This window comes from Cynocephalus volans, chromosome 1, assembly GCF_027409185.1.
Source record: "Cynocephalus volans isolate mCynVol1 chromosome 1, mCynVol1.pri, whole genome shotgun sequence".
Classification (NCBI taxonomy): Eukaryota; Metazoa; Chordata; class Mammalia; order Dermoptera; family Cynocephalidae; genus Cynocephalus; species Cynocephalus volans.
In genome coordinates, this window is record NC_084460.1 from 297,729,623 (window position 1) to 297,752,142 (window position 22,520).

At 43.8% G+C, this 22,520-nt stretch overlaps 1 protein-coding gene across 11 annotated transcripts in view; it reads left to right on the forward strand.

The window, feature by feature from the left end:
- The window catches only part of AGAP1 (ArfGAP with GTPase domain, ankyrin repeat and PH domain 1), a 571,061-nt gene that overhangs the window by 268,063 nt on the left and 280,478 nt on the right, over positions 1 to 22,520 (forward strand). For all 11 annotated transcript variants that reach the window (XM_063088245.1, XM_063088260.1, XM_063088272.1 and 8 more), the window contains 3 exons: positions 9,421 to 9,548; positions 10,750 to 10,905; positions 17,010 to 17,102. In XM_063088245.1, coding sequence (XP_062944315.1) covers positions 9,421 to 9,548; positions 10,750 to 10,905; positions 17,010 to 17,102 — 377 coding nt within the window. The remainder of the gene's footprint in view (positions 1 to 9,420; positions 9,549 to 10,749; positions 10,906 to 17,009; positions 17,103 to 22,520) is intronic.

Consider the following 22,520-nt stretch of genomic DNA (forward strand, 5'->3'; position numbering starts at 1 on the left):
GTGAGATGCTTCAACAGGGAGGGTGTGAGGTGTACTTAGCATTCTGGTTGGTCAGTGGACATTTTCTCAGTGGTGCTGCCTGCAGGTTTGTGTGGATCCCATGATTTTCTCTGCCCTGCCCTCCAGTTCTAGCGGGTTGCCTGGCACATACGACCTGCTCAGTGATGTTATGAAAGAATCAGCAAATAAGTGATGAATGCTATAAAACATAGCCTCCCTTGACACATTAGAGGGAAAAGCAGCCAACTCCACATATTAAACATAGAGGGCAGCAGCTTGCTTGGCTTCTTTGGGGCCTTGCTTAACTCTGTTTGGTCACTGAACATGAGCATGGCCAAGTGCATTCTGGGACCAGGAGCATGGCCAAGTGCATTCTGGGACCAGGAGCATGGCCAAGTGCATTCTGGGACCAGGAGCATGGCCAAGTGCATTCTGGGACCAGGAGCATGGCCAAGTGCATTCTGGGACCAGCGGCTTGGCCAAGTGCATTCTGGGACCAGGGGCTTGGCCAAGTGCATTCTGGGACCAGGGGCATGGCCAAGTGCATTCTGGGACCAGGGGCATGGCCAAGTGCATTCTGGGACCAGGGGCTTGGCCAAGTGCATTCTGGGACCAGGGGCTTGGCCAAGTGCATTCTGGGACCAGGGGCATGGCCAAGTGCATTCTGGGACCAGGAGCATGGCCAAGTGCATTCTGGGACCAGGGGCTTGGCCAAGTGCATTCTGGGACCAGGGACTTGGCCAAGTGCATTCTGGGACAAGAGCATGAGCAGGAGCTTTCTGGGAACTTCCTGGGTTGTGGCATCAGTGCTGTGCCCTCTGGGTCATGCATGCTTTGTGTAGGTATTGTCCTGACCTAACCTGTGCCTGCAGGGTAGGACCCACTTCAGTGGGATGGGAGGTTTAGAAAGGACATGATCATACCCAGCACATGGCCCAGAGAAGGAAAGCATCATTCCACAACCCTACTGAGCAGCAAACCAGAGACACAGGGTTTCAGGCACAGAATAAGCCCTTCAGGCTGGAGTTCAACTTGGGTGAATAAACTCCATATCCCTAAGGATAGAAGATGGCCTGGAAGATTGGAAGATTTTTCAATCTGGGAAGTATGGCAAGAGGAAAAGTGGTTGGGAGAGTGCATAGTAAACCAGGGATGGCATGTGAGGGTCCTAGCCAACCTGGTGGTTGAGTAGAAACTGGAGAAGGCGTGTGTTCATGAGTGTGACTGAGGGAGGCTGAGGTGGGACGAGGTGAAGAGACGGACAGTTGTTGGAGGATCCACGAGTGTCTTTGGCTCATGTCAGAATGTCCAAACCTGACCATCTGGTTGGGGTCCTTTTGGCCTCGTGGGTGGGGGGAAGCCTGAGATGCGATCCCAGAGGACCAGGACACTATCACTTGGAACACCTTCCTTCCTCCCCCAAATGTTAGGGGAGAAGAGCTGATAGAAGCTGAATTGTGCCACTGGGGCCCCGTTTTCAGACTGGTGGAAGACAAAACCAGCTGAAGGGCAATACTGAGTTAGGGTACGTGGAAGCTTATTTTTCGGAGAAGTGAGTGTCTGCTGTCCTTCCGGGTCTGGACATTGGATCCTGTGTCCTTCGGAGGACTGGAAGCTGGGCAGTGGTCAGCATCTTGGTTCCCAGTGCCCACTAGCCCAGGGTCTGGGTGACTGTGGGAACTGAACATTCCTGACTACTGGCAGCCCAATTTAGGGATTAAATTTTAAGGAACTAATGTCCTGTGAAGAAATGCATAAAAGAGGAAAGGATGTGTGTTTCCTGCAGCATGATTTGATTTTCCCCTTGCTGTGAATAATAACTTTATATCAGATTGGATACACATATAAAAAAAATGTCAAATAGACCATATTTGTTTTATCACAAGGTTTAAAAAATTTTTTTATTTTATGTTCTTTCACTTTTTCTGTGAAAGGAAAAGGGAAATTGAGCTGCCATGGACACAGTAAGAAATTTCCCCTCATTCTAAAATTCTGGAATTAATGTCAGCAGCCTTGACTTTGCTCCATCCTGAAGGTAACTGTTTATTACAGTCGGCATTTAAATCCCCCGATTAATAGGAGCAATTAAACAATAGCTTCATTTCCAGCAAATTAACAACCCTAATAGGTAATTGCGACATAAATGAAGATAAATTTGTTTTAATACGAGATTAAAAAGAATACAGACAAGAACTGAATGTCAGATTAAGAATTCAGACTTCATTACTTCAAAAAAAAACTTGAAAGCTTCACTAGAGGAAACTAAAGTGAGCTTGGCTTTTTAACCACAGCCTGTCTTGGATTTGCAGGGCTGTTTTTTTTTTTTTTTTTTTTTTTTAATTATAGAAATATTGTCATACTTTGTGTCATCAAAAGATTGCCACCCACCAAAGGTCATCTTCTAATGACCCGCTGGGGACACAGGGGCCTGCAGGCAGTTGGCCACAGCCCTCTCATGAGGTTTTTACTGACAGGGAAACAGAGCAAGTACAATGAAAGAGCATTTCCTTTTTACACTCCCCTAAAGTAATTTTATGACTTGTTCAGTGGCAGGATACTTTACCTTTCTTATTAGTAATTGTTCTAATTAGAAAACTGTTATGATGGTTTATAATATGTTTTGTTGAAGTGTGAAAGAGATCTGGCCAGACCTGTTTTTAGAACAAAGAATGTGGTATTCTTGTGAAGGATGATTTGGAATGGGACAAGACTAGATTCGGGGAGAATAGGTACGTGCTAAGGGAGTGGGGGGGAATATATATATATACACACACACACATATATATATATACGTATACGTATATATATATATATATACGTATACGTATATATATATATATATATATATATATATATATATATACGTATACGTATATATATATATATATATATATATATATATATATACGTATACGTATATATATATATATGGATAATTTCTCCTGTGGGGTTACCGTGCCCATGAAAAGATTTAACAAATGTTAAAGAAACTGTTGGAGTTTAGCTAAAACTGTGTCTCTGAGCTTATATCACCTTGGAAGAACTTGTCTTGGTAGCTTTGAATTATCAAATGATGTGTAATCAGCCTGGAATTCTCTACCCTGTCAGAATATTAATCAAGCGTAAGGGTAGATTAACAGCAGTTTTAGATACGGGAGTTTCAAAACGAAATACCTGTGTGGCCCTCAGGAATCCGTGGACGCTGGGCTGCAGCGTGCAGACCCTGGCAGCTCTGCCGCAGGCCCTGCGCCCTCCCGGCACTCTGGGACAAAGCATGGATCTTGCTGTATGACCTTGGACAGTTTTGATGGCCTTCTGTCGCCTTACGGATGATATTCAAATTTGTCACTCTTCTTTGCATACCACATCCTTAAATGTGTTTCCCGTTGCCCTTTTTAGCTTCTTCTCCCTTACTTTCTTTTGACCTTCTGATCCCATCCGCGAGTTGATTCATCCGTTCATTCATTTACGCAGTTGGCATGTGCCAGTTGGGGGTCAGGCACATGCTGGCTGTAGGAAGGTCAATAAAGCCTGGCATCCAGCATTTCTGGAATTGTTGGGAAGCCCATGGCATTGGCCCCATTGTCTTAGAACATGAGCTGACTGTATTTCTAATGGACAGCCTGATGTGGCAGGATCTCCCCAGGTGTTTCGGTGACAGGCTATGTGCTGTGTGGGTCCCCTGGTGCACTAATTGTCATTAAGCAACATGGTGTAGCCGAACAACCCAAGAGACCTTCAAGAATTTATGTGCCTTCTCCACATCCGTCTCTCTCTCTGTGGTTTCTTTTAGTTTTTCTGACCTAGCTTTCTCTGTACTCAAGACTTAGTTGAGTGAACACACACCGAGGACACGGGTTTGGGATACCAGCAGCACAGGGCACCCTCTTTTAATGTTATTCACTTTGAGATTTTCGTGGTGAGAAAAAGTCCACTTTATATTTCTTTTCATTCCTAAGTCACACATTCAGAGCTACTTAGGTAATTTGGTAATTAATTTCTTCTTAATTAATAAGATAGTTTAATGATCACTCTACTGTAATTTAAAGCTGAGTTGAGACATTAGGGGCTCTTTTATTTGTTACTGGAAGATTTACAGCCTTTGGTGGTTTTCATTATTTATGGGAGTTCTCCAGGTGAGCCCCCCGTGGTTCTAATGCAAGCGCCTTCAGTGACAGCTGCATTGAATGTCGCCTTTGGGTGGTAGCATCAAAGATAAAGCAGAACACGCTATGACCCCCAACCTCATAAATTGTGCTTTTAAAATATTTTTGTGAAGTACAATTAGTGTTTAATCTCATGCCAGTTGGTTTTTGTGTCTATTGTAAACATTTAAAATATTATTTTATAAGATTGATCACTCGTACTTTAATGCCTGTCTAACGTTGTTCACTCAGAATTTTCTTCCCAGCCCCCGAATCAGTGTGCTGTCGCTTTTTACTTGTTTGTTTTGGCTTGATTTATACCAAGTCACCACTTGGCATCTAATTGTGGCTCTTCAGTGTCGCTCAAATCTATATACTTTCACAGTGTCATCCCTCCTGTCATCTTATTTGAAATCACTCTTATTCTAAAAGACACCAAGGTGCTTATGTAATGGTGCTAACGTAGGGAAGTAGCAGGCGTGGAGAGTTTAATCCTCACAAACGTGAGAGAGCCCAGTTTTGCTGTGGAATTTCAGGTTTGGGGCTTGTGTGACAGGAGCTGTTGCAGCACCAACAGCAGAGGCCGTGAGACTTGCCTCTGAAGAAACCACCCTGTGGTGTGTGCAGGGCCTTTAGGTGCAGTCAGGGAGACTCATTGGAAGCTATTTTGGTAACAAGCTATGGAAGGATGAGGTCTTGGATCAAGGCAGTGGTAATACGATGGATTTAAGAGCAATTCTGGTGGCAAGATCAGTAATCTGTCATGTCTTCTCCACCCATGCCTGGGAGTGGTGTGGTGTGGGTGGGTGAGTTAGAAAATAGAGGAGAAGTGGGTTAAGTGGGGAGGCTCAGGGTGGGTATCGTGGACTTTGATACCCAGTTCTAGAACACAGGAAGGATACAGCAAGGCTCTTTGTCAATCAGTGGTGAGCCATCAGCATTGAGGTGGTGACTGAAACAAGAACGTGGAGGAGATAGTCCAGGGAGAGGACATGGAGATGAAAGAAGCTGGAGGAAGGAAACCTGAAAACTCCCACAACGAAGAATGAGAAAGAGAAGTTCCAGCCAGAGGAGGAAAACTGGGAAAGGAGGGAGCGATCTGCAATGCCAGATGCTGACCGGAGGTCAAGTAATATGGGACCTGGCCTCCAGGCCCTTCCCGATGACCCCAGTAACCGCTGCAATGGGAGGTTCAGCCATGTAGCAGAGGCAGAAGCCAGATGGCAGTGGTCGCAGGGAGTAGAGGAGGTGGGATCCGGCGGAGTCCATGTACTGGCAAGAAGGCTGACTAACAGCTTGATGGCAGCAACACTGTCTGGGCACCTCCTCTGTGCCAGGCACCCTCTTATCAATCATCTAAATGACATTTAGAAATTGAGGGGAAAGCCACAGGGCAAAAGAATGCACGGTGCCAGCCCCGGGAACGGTACAGCCTAGTGGGGATGCTGGCAGGGAAGCAGGGCATTGCGTTGCCACGCTGATGTGGCAAAGTCACGGGGCCAGCCTGGCTGCCTTCCGGTCCCCATCCACACTGGTCTCCTCGCTGCCTGGTTTCCTTGTCTGTGAAACAGAACTGTGAGAGTGAGAGGATGAACCGATGGGAGAAAGGTGGAGCTCCAGCGGGTGTGCTGGCCCAGACGCTCCGGGGTGGCCACAAGCTGTTCCTGTCCTCACGTAGTGCGAAGGATTTAGAAACAAGTGGACGCAGACACTGGGCATTAGGTCAGGGTTTAACGAAGTCTTGTTTGGGAGCTCACTGAGAGCCCTGTTTTGTTTAATGAAAAGGTGCCGTTCATCTTCTATCCAGTAGAAAATTAAAAATTTGTGGAGAAAGTAAATGTATAACTCACTTTTTGTTGTTTAAGTTCTTAAACTTCTTTTTCTTTTTTTTGGACCGGTAAGGGGATCTGAACCTGCGGCCTCGGCGCTACTAGCGCCGCACTCTCCCGAGTGAGCCAAGGGGCCGGCCCCTTAGACTTCTTTTTGATTGAAGCTTGGAAGTACATATGTGAAAGTGTACATAGGCTTAAAAAACTATCACAAAATCATTCTTAGGTCAAGAAGGGGCCATTTCCCACCCCCAGAAGCCCCTCCCAGGCACAGCCCACCTTCCCTCCTGCAGACAGGCACCATCGTGACTTGACCGGGCTTGCTTACCTTTGAAAATTTATGCAGTGTAATTATGTATGATTGAAGGGGATAATTAAAGTGTGTCTTTTATCTGTTATCCAAAAAAACTTTTAAATGGTAACAACACTGAGCATTGCTATTGAAATATGAGGTTAATTAAATTGGTGGTGTCAGTGGTGAAAGAGAAAGCATTGGCAGTACCTTTGATGACACCACTGTAGATTTAGGCACAGCTCATGTGGCGTATTCATAGTAAAGTATGTCATCAAATCGTAATGTTAAAGATTCCAGATTCTTTGAAGTGAGTTGAGGTAGTTGTGTTTCTGATACACACACACTCACATTAAACATATGTGCGTTTACATGTGTATTAACATAAAATACGTAACAAATTCATTTGTTGAATGATCAAATACAGACAAAATCTCAACGGTAATAAAAAGTGCCCAGCCGGCCTAGTCTGGGGTAACAGTCATGTTTTAAACCTATTGACATTTAAACGTGGTTTTCAATAGAGCAGGTAATTAATGATCATAGGTACAGAAGAACCGCTCCCTCCCTGCCCCTGGTGTTCCATTTCCTTTGAGGTGTTTTTAGGGAAAGTTCAGCCAGACTTCTGCATCCTCACGTGAGCGATGGCTGACAGTCCTGTCTTGGATGACGGTTGTCACTGTCGGTTTTGCTCACCCAAACAGTTCATTCAGGAACCTCTTTTAGTGAGGCACCCGGAGACACCACCCCGTCCCTGGGGCAGCGAATCAGCCGTATTTTTCCGTTTTCTGACGGAGGAGGCTGGCCCTGCTTTACCAAAATCTTCACTGTCTCTCAGTGCTCCTCTGCCTCCGGCTAAGTCAGGTGCCGTCTGTTCTTCGTTAAGTTTCCCCCTGTTTTTATGAGTTATTTTATAGTCCTAACGTAGTCTATATAATTTTAGAACAAAATATTTGTAAATTATTTTCATTCCTTCATTTGTATATGGGGGTAGGAACGACATAAAAATTATGGTAGATGGGGAAATAGGACAAAGAGAACCAAAAAAAGCAGTAAAGCAAAAAAGAAAAATAATGCTACCAGTCACAATGATGTTGTGAATTCATTATTTTGGGGGGGGGGGCGGGATCTGTGTGGTAGAACAATAATTATATAGACAGGAGAATTTTCGTACTTAACGTGTGGCCGTAGTTTGGTGAGAGGCTTTATTGTAAAGAGGGTCTCTTTACTCGTGAACTTGCTCTTTCTAGCCTCCCAGCAGGAAAGATGGGACAGTCATTTGTATTTGAAGTTTCGTACAGTGAGGGTTCTAATAAAATATTTGACTTACAAAGTTTCTACGTCTTAGAAAATTTCTCAGATCTTCCCTTAGCATGAAAAACATTTGTAGAGAACGTCTACCAAGCTCTCGACACATGCATTCTAGCCCTGTTCACTTCTGACATTCGTTCATCCCTTATGAGTTTAAACATTAAAGGCAGTGTGGTCATCCTGCTGAATGGTAACCCTGAGGCTGAGAGTAAAGTCAAAGTGCAGTGTAGTTGATAATCAAGAACCCTTTTTTGCTATTTTCAAAATGAAAATAAATGAGCAATCATGATTTTAGGTTATTTACTTTTGGTCTATGGAATTTTAGTGTGCCTACATGACACATGGTTAGCAGCTCTTGGAATCTGGTCTTAGATTTTATTTTTAAGTTCACATAATGATTTTTAAAATATTCTAACATACGTCTTCAAAGACCCCAGATCGATATGCCAATGGTTTTGAAGTGACAGAGTGCTGCGATATTCCTCTGTAATTTAAACATGATTAGCTGATGATGGTTATGATCAATACACCACTGGAAGGTAAATTAATTGATACCATCCTTTCAGGATGATAAGAGGCCTGTTGGAGGTGGGATGTAACTAATGAAGCTGCTTCCTCATGTCTCTGAGCCATTTTTTATATTTTGCATTTTCACTTAATCATATTTATACTATTATTCATTTACATGAAAACCATAAGCTGTGGACAGACCAGTTCCTTATTAAAATTGTAGTCATTTGGAAAAGAAATTATCTACAAACGTGGCGTGGGCCCCTTCTGTATGATAATCTATTTCTGGGGAAAGACGGTGTGTTCCTTTACATGGGCATCTTTGAAAATAGCAACTATCAGGGCCAAGACGGGGATTGAATATCATTGAATTTAATTACCGCTAGTCCCCAGAGACACTCATCTATCCGAATAAAAACTGTAGTTATTCTGCTATAGAGACACCTATTGGTGTAGGAAGAGTTTTCTACTCGTTGACTTCCTTTCCAATTAAATTCAGTATGCTTTATCAGCGAGCCTGTTTGCCAAGAGAAGTTATGGCTGGTTGAATTCAGATTTGTGTTGATTAAGATAAACTTCCAATATGTGTAGTAATATATTTAAATGAAAAAAGGTCTTTGATATAATTATATGCCCTTGAATAAGATTCTGCATGGTGGCTTCTAGAGTTAAGAGGAATTCTTTAGGCTATATAAAAAGCAAAAGAAGATTTTTGGCTTTCAAAGGGATTGGTTCATTTGCCCTGCCTCATATAGGATTAATTTTGCTCCAAGTAACTGGAAAAAAATTTTTATGAGTAGAACTTAGACGAGGTAGGTGTGTCTTTTGTTTGCCATTTGAGTGCTCTGAGGCGGTGTGTGCAGTGCTATCAAGGCCTTCTGCGGTGTCAGAGGGCTGTTTCTCTATCTCCTATCACACCAAGTGTGTCTTCCATTTCCAGCATCACCTCATGGTTCCAGATGGCTGCTGGGGATTCAGACAACATACACACATTTCATGCAGCAAGTAGGAAAAAGACATAAGGAAGGAATGGGCAAAGGGTAGCTCGCTCTCAAGGAAAATTCCTGAAAGCTGCCGCAGTATCCTTCTATTGTCACGTCGGCCAGAGCTTGCTCACGTGGCCACCTTTAGCTGGGGTGGGTGTGGGGGAACAGGAGGAAACTCTGGGAAATGCAGTATTTATTATGGTAGTCACGTACCCAACTGAAAATCAGGAATTCTACTAGTGTGGAGGAAGGGAATACGGATTTCCGGGACGACCAATGGTCTCTGCTGTGATTTTTATATTTGGGAACCAGCTTCACATGCTTTCTTTTGTCTCTGTGTCCACTAGTTGCCCAGAAGATAGTTGCCACAAGGAAGAAGCAGCAGCTGTCCATAGGACCCTGCAAGTCTTTACCCAACTCCCCAAGCCACTCCTCTGTCTGTTCGGCCCAGGTGTCTGCCGTGCACATTAGCCAGGTACGTCAGGCGGCACGAGAAGTTGGACCAAAAGGTGCATTAGAACCAAGGAAGGCATGCAAACGTCCATTTTTTTTTTTTTTCTCTCTTCACCTTTATAAATAACAGCATGTTTGTAATTGACTTAACTTTTCCTTCAGAAACTGCTGTGGCCAAGTGATTTTTATGGGAGCTGTTCTTTAATGCTTCATGTCTTTGTGCTGCCTGTGTCGTGAGGCATGCTGGCATGGTGGTGGGGCAAGGTGTGTGCCACTGTCTGCACTGTTGATTTCAATCACCTGCTCTGGTCCTCATCCTAGTACCCTTGTAGGTAGAGCAGTTGTGAGTAAACCTTAATGGCTAATCCCACTATGTGCTTAAATTTGGTAGGAGCATTCAATTATAATTATCATCTCCCTCAGGTCCTATAGAAACTGCTCTCTTTCCATAACAACATTTTGCTAAATTATTTACTTGGAAGCAAACGAAATAATTGTCACTTAGAAGAACCCAACCAAATGCAAATGCCTGTTCAGGAAACTGTTGGCTTTGATTTGTCTGTACTTGTTTTTTGATTAACATATCTTAGGCAGGTAATCTATTGGCACTTTTTTTTTTAAGGATGCAGTGAGAAGGTTTGGTATCATGCTTTCAGTTTTGCTTCCGAAGTCAGTAAGTTACTGCATATACTGTAAGGGCCTGTGAAGTTATAGTCAAAACATTAATGTCTTCACCGTTGATATCTTCAGTTTATTTTAACTTTAGAAATATTTTCTAAAAGCACTCAGATTTTCAAGGTGTTGTTTTCAGAAAGTTAGTTGTGATTCCACTGCACAGACCAGTCCACTTTCTGCATCTGATCCAGAGCCGGGAAGGAGCCACAAGATCCATTTCATTTAACCAACTCCTTGGTTTTTCTGAGGAAATGCAAAATAATTACATTTTAACTCTCAAAAATTTTTTTAGGTTAAATGTAGAAACTTGTTTTCTTAAGTCACTTTTCTTAGACGAAACAGCTCTATGAGGTGGTCGGCATATTCTAGAATGAGACTGTGTGTACTTGGTACTGATAGGACTGGGAAAGGCAGAGAAGCTGCCAGCCTTTCTCACGTGCATCTCTTCAGTGTGATTTTCCAATGTGTTGGTTATGCCCCCACCTCAGTGGTGGCTTTGGGTTCCTGGAGTGTGGCTTTAATAAAACCTTGGTTTTTGATCGTTACAGACAAGTAATGGAGGGGGCAGTTTAAGCGACTATTCCTCCTCCGTTCCATCGACTCCAAGCACCAGCCAGAAAGAACTGCGGATTGACGTCCCTCCCACTGCCAACACACCAACACCCGTCCGAAAGCAGTCCAAGCGCCGGTCCAACCTTTTCACCGTGAGTGGCCACCTTGGGTAGAAATTTGTAGAATCCAAACTAAATCAATGAGAATAGCACAGATTTCTGTGGAAGTCTTAAGAAAATTCTGAGAAGCAAAGATTTAGAGATTGAGTAGAATGGGAATTTCTCAGTTTGGGCAAATACTGATACGTGTGTCACGAGTGAAGAGTGAGGGGTTTGTATGAACAGGTTTCTTATCCTGTGACTTCCATAGTCTGTAGCCAAAGACTTGTCGCACTGGGTATGAAGAGATGACAGCACTCTGCCGGAATTCCCAAATGTGTGCATAACTCTTCAGATGAGCTACCTAAGCCCTTCCCGTCCCAGGCCCCCTTCCGCTCATGTGCAGGTGGGGCTGGACGACGGCCGGCTGTGGCTTTCAGCACCTCGGGCCTCAAGGGATTTGGGAGCCTCATGGCCATGAAGACTATACCTGGGTTTTCTTCCGAGTCCATCTGTGGAGCACGTTAAAACTGAACATCACATATCTCGGCTTAGATTTATAAACTCAGAATCTGTGGATGGGGCCCAGGCCAACATCTGGAGAAACTTTGGTTCGTCACAACAGGGGGATGGGGGGGGATGGGTAGGGTACTGCAGGCATCTAGTCATAGGTGGCAACCAGGGACGTTGCTAAACATCCTACGGTGCTGGTGGCTGTTTGACTTTAGGGTAGTTACTTAACCTCTCTGCACTGGAAACAATAGTACTTTGCAGTGGGGCTGTTGGGAAGACTCCCTACAGGAGGCAGAAGAGTCTTTGTGGCATTGCTCCCCCCGCCCCGGTATTGATGCTGTAAAAATGATGTCTCATAGTGTTGAGCAAACGTAGTTGTAAGACTGCTTGATAAACTGGGAGGTAGGTATTTAGGTTTCTGCAAAATGCAGGTGAGTATGTGATATGTTTAAATTTGGACACAAATACAATGTTGTAGTGTGAAATTTCATTAGACACGCAGAGAATAACAGCAGTCATCTCAACATCTACTTCCCTGCTCTCTCAAACTCCTGTGACCCTTCTCTACACCCAGGTTGGGGTCCCCTGGTTGAGAAGGTGTGTGCACTCAATCAGGACCCAGTGGGCTTGTGAAACCAATCTCCAAAGATGTAAAGGGATGCAGAGAGGGTGGGTGTGGGCAGTCCGCTGCTCAGCTGGAGGAGGGAGGCCTGGATAATGTGGTGGATAAGAATATCTTCTGCATCTTTGCTACACCTGTTAGGGAGTGGGGGGGGGAGAGCACCCACTCCCGTGACACCTTCCAAGGGCCACGTTTATTGCTCATTGACTTTGGTTTTCATTCTAAGGAAAGAAATATAAACCCAGGAAGTATCTTTAAAAAGGGGGTTATCTATAAGGACACCCAGTACGTTCTTGTCCCCATGCTTTATAAGGGCAGCTCTGGAATTGGACTATGCCAGAAAATAGTATCAGAAAATAGACCCTGCCCACTTGGTAACTGACAACCCAGGTGGCTTATAGAGGAGAACATTTTATTTAAGGCAGGAAGAATCAAAATAATATCTGAGTTAGTAAATACTTACCATCTGCTCTCTGCAGAGCCCTGGTTTTGCTCTGTGTCTAGGAGGAATACTTGTTGCCAGAATTGACCCATATGCAAGGGAAAGTGGTGCATAATGTAGGGAGAGGGGGATGTGCATACCAAGAAGAGAGGAGAGAACTGGGCAGTTAAGGGGTCATCTTCCCACTTACTCAAGCCATGCACACACACACACAAAGAGGCCAGGAAGCCACAGTTGTCCAGGCCAGGCGGGGCGGGAGCCCCTAAAAGTTTGTTTCGGTGACTGAAAAGCACCATTAATTATGTCATAATTAACTTATAATATAATGGCCTGCCTGTGAATCTGTGTGTTATCAGTGTTTGTTCTCTTTCTCTTTAAGGGTGGAAAACAATTTGAGAGTAAACCATCTTAGAAGTTGAATCTAGCTGCCCAACTATTAGTGGGAACAGAAATTTGGGGTCACGAAAGAAGCTAACACTACAATAGGTTTGCATCATGGCATTTAAGAAAGAGACGGCTAAACTCCCAGGCAGGGGCCTGTATTTTGGTCATCACTGGGTTTGGCATTGAGCAAATTGATGGTGTGAGGTGTGAGCATTTTAAGGAAAGATCTTGGAAATATTAACTCCACTAGATGTCAGTGTCATCCAAGGAATGAAAAGATAGCAAATTAATTTTGAAATCGAAGTAATTAAGAAATTCCTATTTTTACCAGTTTGCCCTTATTCTTTAATGTGTAAAATTTCATAGACTCTTCATCTCTGACGGTTGTTGGTAGTTATTAGCTTAAATTGTCAAAATGTATATTTACTTAGAAGTGTCTAGTAGGAGGACAGATGTGCCATATGTGAGTAATCTTTGAAAAAAAATTCATGCAGACTGGGACTGTAGTATCCAAGTGGAGGGCACTGTCCCCTGTGTCCGTGAGACCATCACAAAGAAGCCCATTATTAGCTAGTACACACATCACTTTTCAAATCCCATTCTTATACATTTTATGAAGCAAAACCATGACGTACCACTCTGAGCTAACATTTTGTGCTCCCAAATGGTCTGTTTGCATATATACACATTTTTAAACAGAAGTAAATCACATGCACTTTTTATAAAATAGCACCAACTTAAAATCTCTGTAAATAGTAGCAAGTTATGTGTTATTTTTGCAGTAGGAATTATATTTTACTAATCACAAGACGAATTATATCTTATTTCACTTATTCCTTTGAAAAATCATTGTGTTTTGAGAAGACAAATATTAGAAGACTATATCCATTTAATCCCTGATTTTGTAATACAGGTTCTTAAAACAACTAATATAGTTTAGTAGCCCTAATTTACATGTGGGTAAAATATTTTGTTAGGAAATATTTTTAAACATACAGGAATAAAAAATACTTGCATACTCACCATGCAGCTCATCAAATTCAAGCATTCTTCTGCCGCTGCTGCTTCCACTTCTGCAAGAAACCAGCAAATCAGAATTGAAAGTTTAAGTCCTCTGTGTTTATCTTCCAAATATGTTCTGCTGCCGCTCTGTCCAGGGATTAGCATTAACCTGAATTTGGCACGTATTATCTATATCCATATTTTAAACTTACTGTAGTATGTGTCCTTAAATTGTACATTCCATTGCTTTCCCTATTTTCAAGCTTTATGATAATGGTATCATTTACATCATATTTTTTAAAAGCTTAGCATATAATGCTGATGCCATAAAACAAAGCCAAGCATACCCAGTAACCAAAGGTTGTGAACAGGCATTGCTCAACTCATAGAAACTTGCTATGGAAATAAGGTAGCAAAATTCACAGTATAAGTAGAATGGTTTGGATGGTATTTTGTCTTTTAGTAAGAATGAGAGCCTGGGTGCCTATGATATTGTGGTCCAGCAGCCTGTGACTTATCCATTGGTTAAGTGGAAAAGCAGGTTTCTTTTGGTCAGTGAGGGCTCCTGCTCTGTCTCTTCTTCTTGCTTCTGTCCCTGTAAGCAGGTAGCTAAAAGGGTGCCCCTTTATAGCTTCTTTCATCTAAAGAAGCAGATGATAATTAGATGATCTTAAACTTCCTTTATTCCATGTTTGTGGAGGCTAAGCAGTCACTATTGTGGCTTGCTGTTCGTTGACTTGAAACGCCCACACTTCCTGTGACGGTGAGATAGACTGGTTACATTCTGAGCTGTGTGCCACAGGCCAGTGCAGCGGTCACCCCTGACACGGTGGGTGCTGAGGGCTGTCTTGCATCTGATGGTGGCATAGAGCCATTTCAGCAATAATGGGAGGAGGTGTCATTGCTGATGTCCTCTCTAAAGTTGGCAGAAAAATAAGGAGGCCTTCCTGGGTAGTTATACGTGCTACAGTGTTTTATGGCCAATGGATTTGTTTTAGTTCATGGATTTTGATTTTATGGATATAGTCTGTTGTAGACAAAATAATTTGGGAGCTCAGTTACAACAAACCCTTTCGTCTAACAGCTTGCTACTGTCTTTCCTTGGAATTTGAGTTTTATGACTGTCTCCACCAAAATGTCGTCCAAAAATTTTTTATTTTAATTTTGCAGTGAAGTCTTACATGTCAGTCTCATTCATCTCAGAGTGTGATTCAATATTGAGTTTAGTTCTCCATAGTTTGTATTTCAGGGTGTTTATAGCAATACAGTGGGCCATTTCTTCCTGCTTCCCGTGGGAATCTGAAATTCTGCTGTGAGAACAGGGTGACTGGGGACAGATGTGCTGCCTTGAGGAAGATGTTAATTTTTTTATGTTTGTTTTGTTAATTATTCTGGTTAATAGAGAATAATGAAGATGGATTTCCAAATTTAGAAATTTAGAAATTATAAAAATCCCAGAGTACTGTTCTTTATCACTTTAAAATTTTTTTAAATGTTATCACCGTGAGCTTTGAAATTTATGTTGCAACTAGAAACTTCAAGTGCCAGCCTTCCCATGAATTGAGATGTGGAGAAAAGATAATGTAAGGCTATTGTAGGGCTCTCACTATACTTTATTAAGAGTTAATTCATTGAAGAGAAAAGTGAGCTCCCAAATCCTAGCCAAAATTTCTGACCAGGGATTGATACATATCTATTTCCCACCTCGCCCAAAGTGATAAACCTTATGTTTTATATTCTTTGCATTTTTCTATTTGTTGCTTGTTTCATTTCCTGTCTTCCCATTCCAGGCTTCTACCGTCCCAAAGTAACAAAAAGGGCACAGTGCCTGCACACAGTAGGTGCTGAACAAAGGTCAGCTCTTCTAGCCATTGAAGAAGTGTGTTTTCCAATGAACACACCTGCTTGGGAGAAGAACACCCTTTGAAGTGCTAGATCTGAGTTTACATTATGGGTACTTTTCTCCTTATCCGCCTTATCCCTCCTTAATTTTGGCAGCAGCCTCTCCTGGAATCCTAAACCCATCCCATCAGCCCTGTTTTTATTATGTCCCGTGACACTGCCCCTTTTAATATATAGTTTTTAAAAATCAGCTGCTCCATTTCCCACCCCTTCGAATCTGGATTTCATTAGCTTTTCACTGTAGCGCCGGACACCACAAAGTCTGTTCCTTTCATATATCATCTCAGATTTGAAAAGCACATGAAAATGTTTCCCATTTTCAATATTGCGTGAGTAATGTTCCCATCGAAAAGTAATGGAGTGAAGTTGTCACTTGTCAGCACAGTTATTAAGGAGGACGAGTCTCAGATCTTTCTCTCATAATAAAATAAATCTGTCAGAAAATCATTGTGCTCACGCTTTCTCACGCCATCGAGAGATGGAGACTTGGGCTGTGGAGCGCCTTCAGTTTTCCCCAAAGTCAAGGTGCACTTTAGGTGGCGGCTTGCCTGGGTTAACCACTGCCACCCTCCCTGCCGACCGCCGGCTACTGCGTAGTTCACACCCCGTCAACAATCAGTACGTCCAAGATAATTGTTTCAGGAACTTGGCAAACAAAGCTACTCATTATTCAACAAATGCTGACTTTTTTTTGAAAGGCTGTTTGCAGGTTTCCCCTTTATTATTTTCGGTGGTATTGTATACCGGTCTAACTTCGCATTTGCTGTTTTCAACCATCCGGAAGCAATGAAAGGAGACATTAACTGCACCTTGATACTAATCAAGGGGGTACTGCTAAATTGCACAGCTGACTAGCTAATGGAATTTTTTAAATCATTCGGAATTAATTAAATATATACATTTATGTCGTCGGTTTTCTAAATAAGCAGCGAGGAGCCCTTTCTTCCTCAGCTCCATTAACTGAAGCTTTAGAATGTATTTTCCTGTTGGGCGTTACTTTCCTATATGGTCCATTGGTTCCTAGTAATTGAATTTTGAACTTTTGAAAAAAGAATTAAAAGATAATTTTGCAGTAGGAACGTCGGAGGAAAAGTTTAGAAAATTCTCTTTAAAGTGATGATTCAGTGGCCCTGAACGACTCTTCGGTCTGCTTCTGTGGGGGTGTGTGTGTACACATTCCTGTCACACACGGTCTCTAAATATGTATTGGCAGGAACTGTGCAAATCAGAGCAGAGCCCCCGGCTGCGAACCCCAGCCCTTCCCCAAATGCTAACTTTGCTTTTGCTTTGCAGTCTCGGAAAGGGAGCGACCCAGACAAAGAGAAGAAAGGCCTGGAGAGCCGTGCGGACAGCATCGGGAGCGGGCGAGCCATCCCAATTAAACAGGTACGTGCTTCTTCCTCCCCGTCCCCATCGCCAGAGACACACCTCGGTTCTCCTCGAGACGATGCTGGCCCGTGCACCCAGGTTTGTTTGATGTGCTCTGTTGATGAATGCAGAAGTCACTCACTTGACATCAATTAGAAGAGGTTCCTGTGTGTATTAAAATGGGATCATTAGAATAAGCAGAGGGAAACGTGACAACAGGTCTAATGAAGTGCAGTCTGCCCGCCTGTGCACGAGTGTGTTGCGCGGCCGAGCGGGCTTCAAAGCTGCCTTTGTAGCACGGCTTTGATTGGGCTGCTGGCCGCCGGTCGACAGGGTAAATCCGATCGCCGCACAAGAGCCCCTTGTGATCACAGGAATCGCCCGACGTGGCCCTAATTTGCTCTCGCAGACGGACATCTGAACACTGTTTCAGGCTGGTTTGTAACAACGAGGCAATTAGTTGTGATAATCATAGCCGGTGCGTCAGCTGTGCGCTCTTGTTTGTAATTTGCTAATGAAGGAATTGTAACTTTGATTAGGTTCAGTTTCATTTAGACCTTATTATATAAAGGAACATTTACAGCTGTAATGTGGGGCCTTAATTAAACTCCCTCATTACACAACAGGACTTGAATTCAAGCATTTGTTTTGGCCTATGTTGCTAGCCTGGAATAGGTTTTCATTAGCCTGGAAACCGGATACTGAATTACTTTATATCACAACTAAAAAATACTGGAATTCACTTGTGATGTATTTTGCTGTTACATTTCCAAGGAGAGTAAAAAAAGAGTTCAGTCCTACACAGTGGCTTCTGGAAATGTCATCTCTAGTTTGTAAAAGAAAGCCAATTGATGTCGAGTACATTCTGCTGGAGGAAAAAAAAAATCTGTGGGCAGGAGGATAGTCCTGCCTCCTCTGGACACTGCTGGTGACCGGTTGTTCCTCTGGTCAGTCTCACTGAGTGCTCTTCTCTCCTGTGCCACCTATACAACTTCACTCATCTTCTGGGAACCTGTTTTGGCACTGGCTACCCTTAAAAAGGGCTACTCTTAAAAAGCCATGCAGGTTTCACCAATTGAAACAAACAGAAGTGCAGCTTTAGCTCAGGGGCAAACAGCTTGAGCCTGAAGATGTGGGAGAGGAGCAGGTTAAATAGGGCCATAGTGTCTTGGAGGAGACCAGAGGAGGGAGTCCGCAGGGTTTCCCTGGAAGCCCAGAACTGTTGAAAAACCACACCTCCTCCAGCAGCATAAGTGAGCCTGCCTGGGAGGGAGCTCTCTCCTTTCTTTCCCAGAGGCCTGTAGATGCCTTTGCCAGATGGAGAAGAGAGAGGCCCGAAGGTGGTAAGCAAGACTGTCCTACCTTTACATAAGACACACACTCATGCACGGGCCCACCGGTGTGTGGGTTAACACAGGGCACCGCTGGAGGAATTCTCTTCTCTCCATATGCTGAAAAACAAAACAACCTCTTGCATTGCTGCTGGGTGCTCCTTATGCTATCAGATGGTTTTTTACTTTAGGGGTCCATGTGCACAGTTGTTTATTCTTTCTTCGTGCATTTATTTATAACCTAGCTTTCTACATAAGAAAAATTTAACATATACTTTTTATGCTATAGATGTTATTTTGGCTAGAATTTTAAAAGTCATTTAGCTATTTTTTTCTCATTTAAAAAAACTGGTGCTGGGACAAGTTTTGTGGGGACTATTAAAGTGTAATAATTGGTCATTTTCTTAATTTGTGTCTGTTTTTGGTTTGGGTCGGAGTGCTCACCTGCGTGCAGGAGCCCCTGTGCATGCCAGGCGGGCCCTGGTGTGGGAGGGGCCTTCCCTTAATTTGAGCCTTGCTCATCTGTGAAGGGATGAGCTTTACAGGCGAGATTTTCAATATGTGTGCAGATTGGAGTTGACCATCAAGCGTAAAACGAGTCTTATCCAGTCTGTGAAAGTCTTTCTATTGTGAATGTTCAAAATAATCTCGCTGAAATCTAAATCATGGTCTGATTTCCAGTTGACTCCTGGGCACAGGTAGGTCCTTGTCCCTTGTAAGTGCCCCCCATGAGCAGCGATGGACACTCCTTCCTGGAGTCCACACCTGGCACAGCAAAGTCCCACTGTTGTCAGGTTGTTGATGCATCACGTTCCTCATCTGTAAAATGGGGAACTGGATGATGTCTGAATCCCTTGAAGTGCCTAGAGGTGGAGATTCCACAGAGGATTTTTAAATTCCAGCAAAACTGGATTTTTAAATTGGTAATGTTCAGGGCACCCTTGTCAGGGACTTTCTGTGCACCGTGCGAGCTGGTGTGGGTTTATAGACAGACATATCGACTTACTTCACCTGCCTGTGTGCTGTGTGTGCCTGCGTTTTTCAAGGAACACGGGTTATTCAAGATAGTCTGAATTCCTCACCCTCTCATGTCATGATTTCAACATGGAAATGAAGTGAGAAGATTGCAGGGGAAAGAACCTGATATTCTAAAAACTCAAAAGATTTATTTGTTGAATGAATGAACAGTTAAATGACTGCATATTATTTAAGTGCTTTTCATATAGCATCCCTTTTACTCCTCAACATTGCCACAGTTGATGTTATCCTTTTTAAAAATAAAAGCCAGAGAGGGCAACATTCTAGCCAAAGCAGCTGAGAAGCCATGGGGCCAGGCTTTGGACCAGGCACCTCTGCCCCAGCACCTGTGCTGTCTTCCCTGCCTGTTGATGACAGGCCTTCAGAAAGCTTAGGAAGCGAACTTATGTGTTTTAAATTAAATATGTGAACTCTGACCTCAGACAGAAATGTCTTATCCTGGTAGAAGAAACCTGTAAGACTATGCCTCCAGCAGCGTGTTTCTCCCAGTGTAACGCAGCCACACTCACCTGTTCCTGGCCTGGGAGGGGTCGTCTCTTTCCTGTCCTAGTGTAGTTTGCCACATGCATGTTCCCCCTGTTCCTCGCCGGCAGCGGATACTGGTCTTGCCCCTCAGCCCATATTAAAGACTTGGTCTGCGTGGTTGGGGCTCCCCACACTGGCTGCTGGGCCCTTTGCCTAATGGTGGAGGAATCGTTTTAGAACCTCAGTGGCCTTCATGGAGTTGATAATGGTCATGGTTTTGGCCCCTATTTTGATCATTGTAGACTCTTTCCCACCACAGAAATCTTGTAGCGGGTGGTGTAGGACTCAGGGGAGGTAGTCTCCAAAACCCTCTGCAACCCTGCTGGTATTGTCACAGATAGTACGTGTTCCAGTGGCTTATTCTAATCCTGTTTCACTTACACTTTATAGATTGTTCATTGTGAGAACCAGGCTTTTTCCCCAGTATGGGAGCCAGCCAAATGGTCGATGACTTCATCTGTTTCTTTTTTCCCCCAGTTAAAGACTTCTCGTCAAGAATAGGACTTATTTTCTGGAATATAACTTAATTTTTGGTGGACTGGGGCCCACCTCACCTTTTTTGTCCTTTCTGGGGTCTTGGAGGAGATTAGCTCAGAGAGTTCTGTTTCTTTTTTTACTAATAAGATAAGGTCTATTCAAATAAAAATTAAAAAGCAAAGCAAGAAAAATAAAAGCCAGAGGCCTGGCTCAGCGGCAAGTGGGCTTGTCACGTATTAATTTTTCATTGCTGTGGAGAGTTGTACATACATAATCACTTGATTGCAGTGGGAGTTAGGGAGCTCCTATGGTGTCATTTGCATAAATCTTGTTAAGTCAATGGCAGTTAATGAAGTACAAATGAGCCCGGAGAAGGTGACATGCAAATCGTGGGTGGCAGATGGGAGGTCTGTTTGGGGGACGGCAGCTGTGTGCTCTCCTTTCTTTCTTTCTCTAGCATTTTTTAATCTCTATATTTGAGTACAGATATCCAGCCACAAGCCTTGGCCTCCACCCGCTTCGCGGGCTCCTGGCCAGAGCCTGGCCACCTCCTCCTGCTCCGGTGCTCACACTGCGAAACCTCGCCACACACTTACTCTAGTATGCAATAGAAGATATATGAATTTTTTTTAAAAATCTTGATCGGTTTACCTTGTCATAAATACACAGTTGAAAAATATTTTTTTATTTGGTGGGGACAAACAAACAAAAAACCCTCCTAAGTCTTTTGACAGTATGTCGTCTTGGGAAGTTTCAGGAGTAAAGAGTTAAAACGCTGTCTTTGTTTTATTGTGCTTCTGTTTGTGAGTCTTGTCTCCCCTCCTCAGACTGGCCAAGTGTGTTTAGCTGTTACTCCTCATCCTGGATGCATGGTTGGACCAGAAGGGAGCCGGCCCTCCTGGGGCTGGTTAGGAGTGAGAACTGGAGAAAGCATGTGGGGCTCGCCACGTATATGAGGCTGAAGCGAAGACCCCTCCCTGCAGTGCACACCCCTCGGAGGGTCCCCACAGGCCTTGCTCAGCTTTGGCTGGGGTATCCCTTGCTCGTGGTTTGTGTTTAAGGATTTAAGTGCTGGCAGGACCCAGAGTGAGCTCTTTAGAGATTCATAGGCAAAACACTGCACCCCCCTATGGCTTTTGGAATTTTTTTGTTTATTTGATCAACTGGTTGATATTTTGAGAGAAACAAGTCTCTGTTTTCATTGAAGGCATGTAGTAGGCAAAGAGGTGTGTGTAGGTACGGTGAGCCCCAGTGACATCCACGATGGTGCTGCACTGAGGGTCTCCATCTTCTCATGAGCCACCCACTTCATTGGGCTCCTGTGCCGCAGATGCCAGCAAGGCAGTACCTCAGTTTGGGGCTTCAGGGTGCCACTGGAGACCTCCGATCAGGTGTGCTTACTTTTGCAATGCTCGATGGAAACACCAAAGGAACAAAGTTCCTTCATAAAACTTTGGCGAAAGTCTTAATTTTGACCTTGAACCCAGACGTCATGGCCATCTCTAGAGTAGAGAGTCGCACCATGAGAGTGGTTATTTTCCAGCAGCCATCTGAAGCCACGGGAAAACCCTCCCCGAGCTGTCAGAGGAAGGGTGGCCTGACTGGAGTGTCCCGGTGCACCCGCCATGGGGCTGTGAACTGTTTTGAAGCCATGCATGGTTTTGATTCTCAGCTGAGTAGAAAGAAGCAGTTGTCAGTTAAGTGAAAGGAGCCTCCAGAGTTAATTCCCTCGCCCACCCTGCTGCTGCAGGCCACTGACCTGTGTTGTCTGGTACCTGGGATCTGCACCAGGGGCTGTATTGTGCCACGTGGGCAGAATAAAAGCAACTTAATGACACTCGCTTCAGCAGCTCCTCTGAGTTGGACACAGTTCATAGCAAGGTGGCCAGCTGCTCAGCCCTCATGCATGGCTTTCATGGAGGAAACAAATTTGAAGACCGATCTGAAACTTTACAGAGAGTGAAGAGATAGAAAGGAATGGCCGGAATCTTCCTTTTGGAATCATGGGAGAAGTGAGTTTTCTTCTGCAGAGGCCCTGTGTGATGGCTCGTGCTTGTGACCGCAG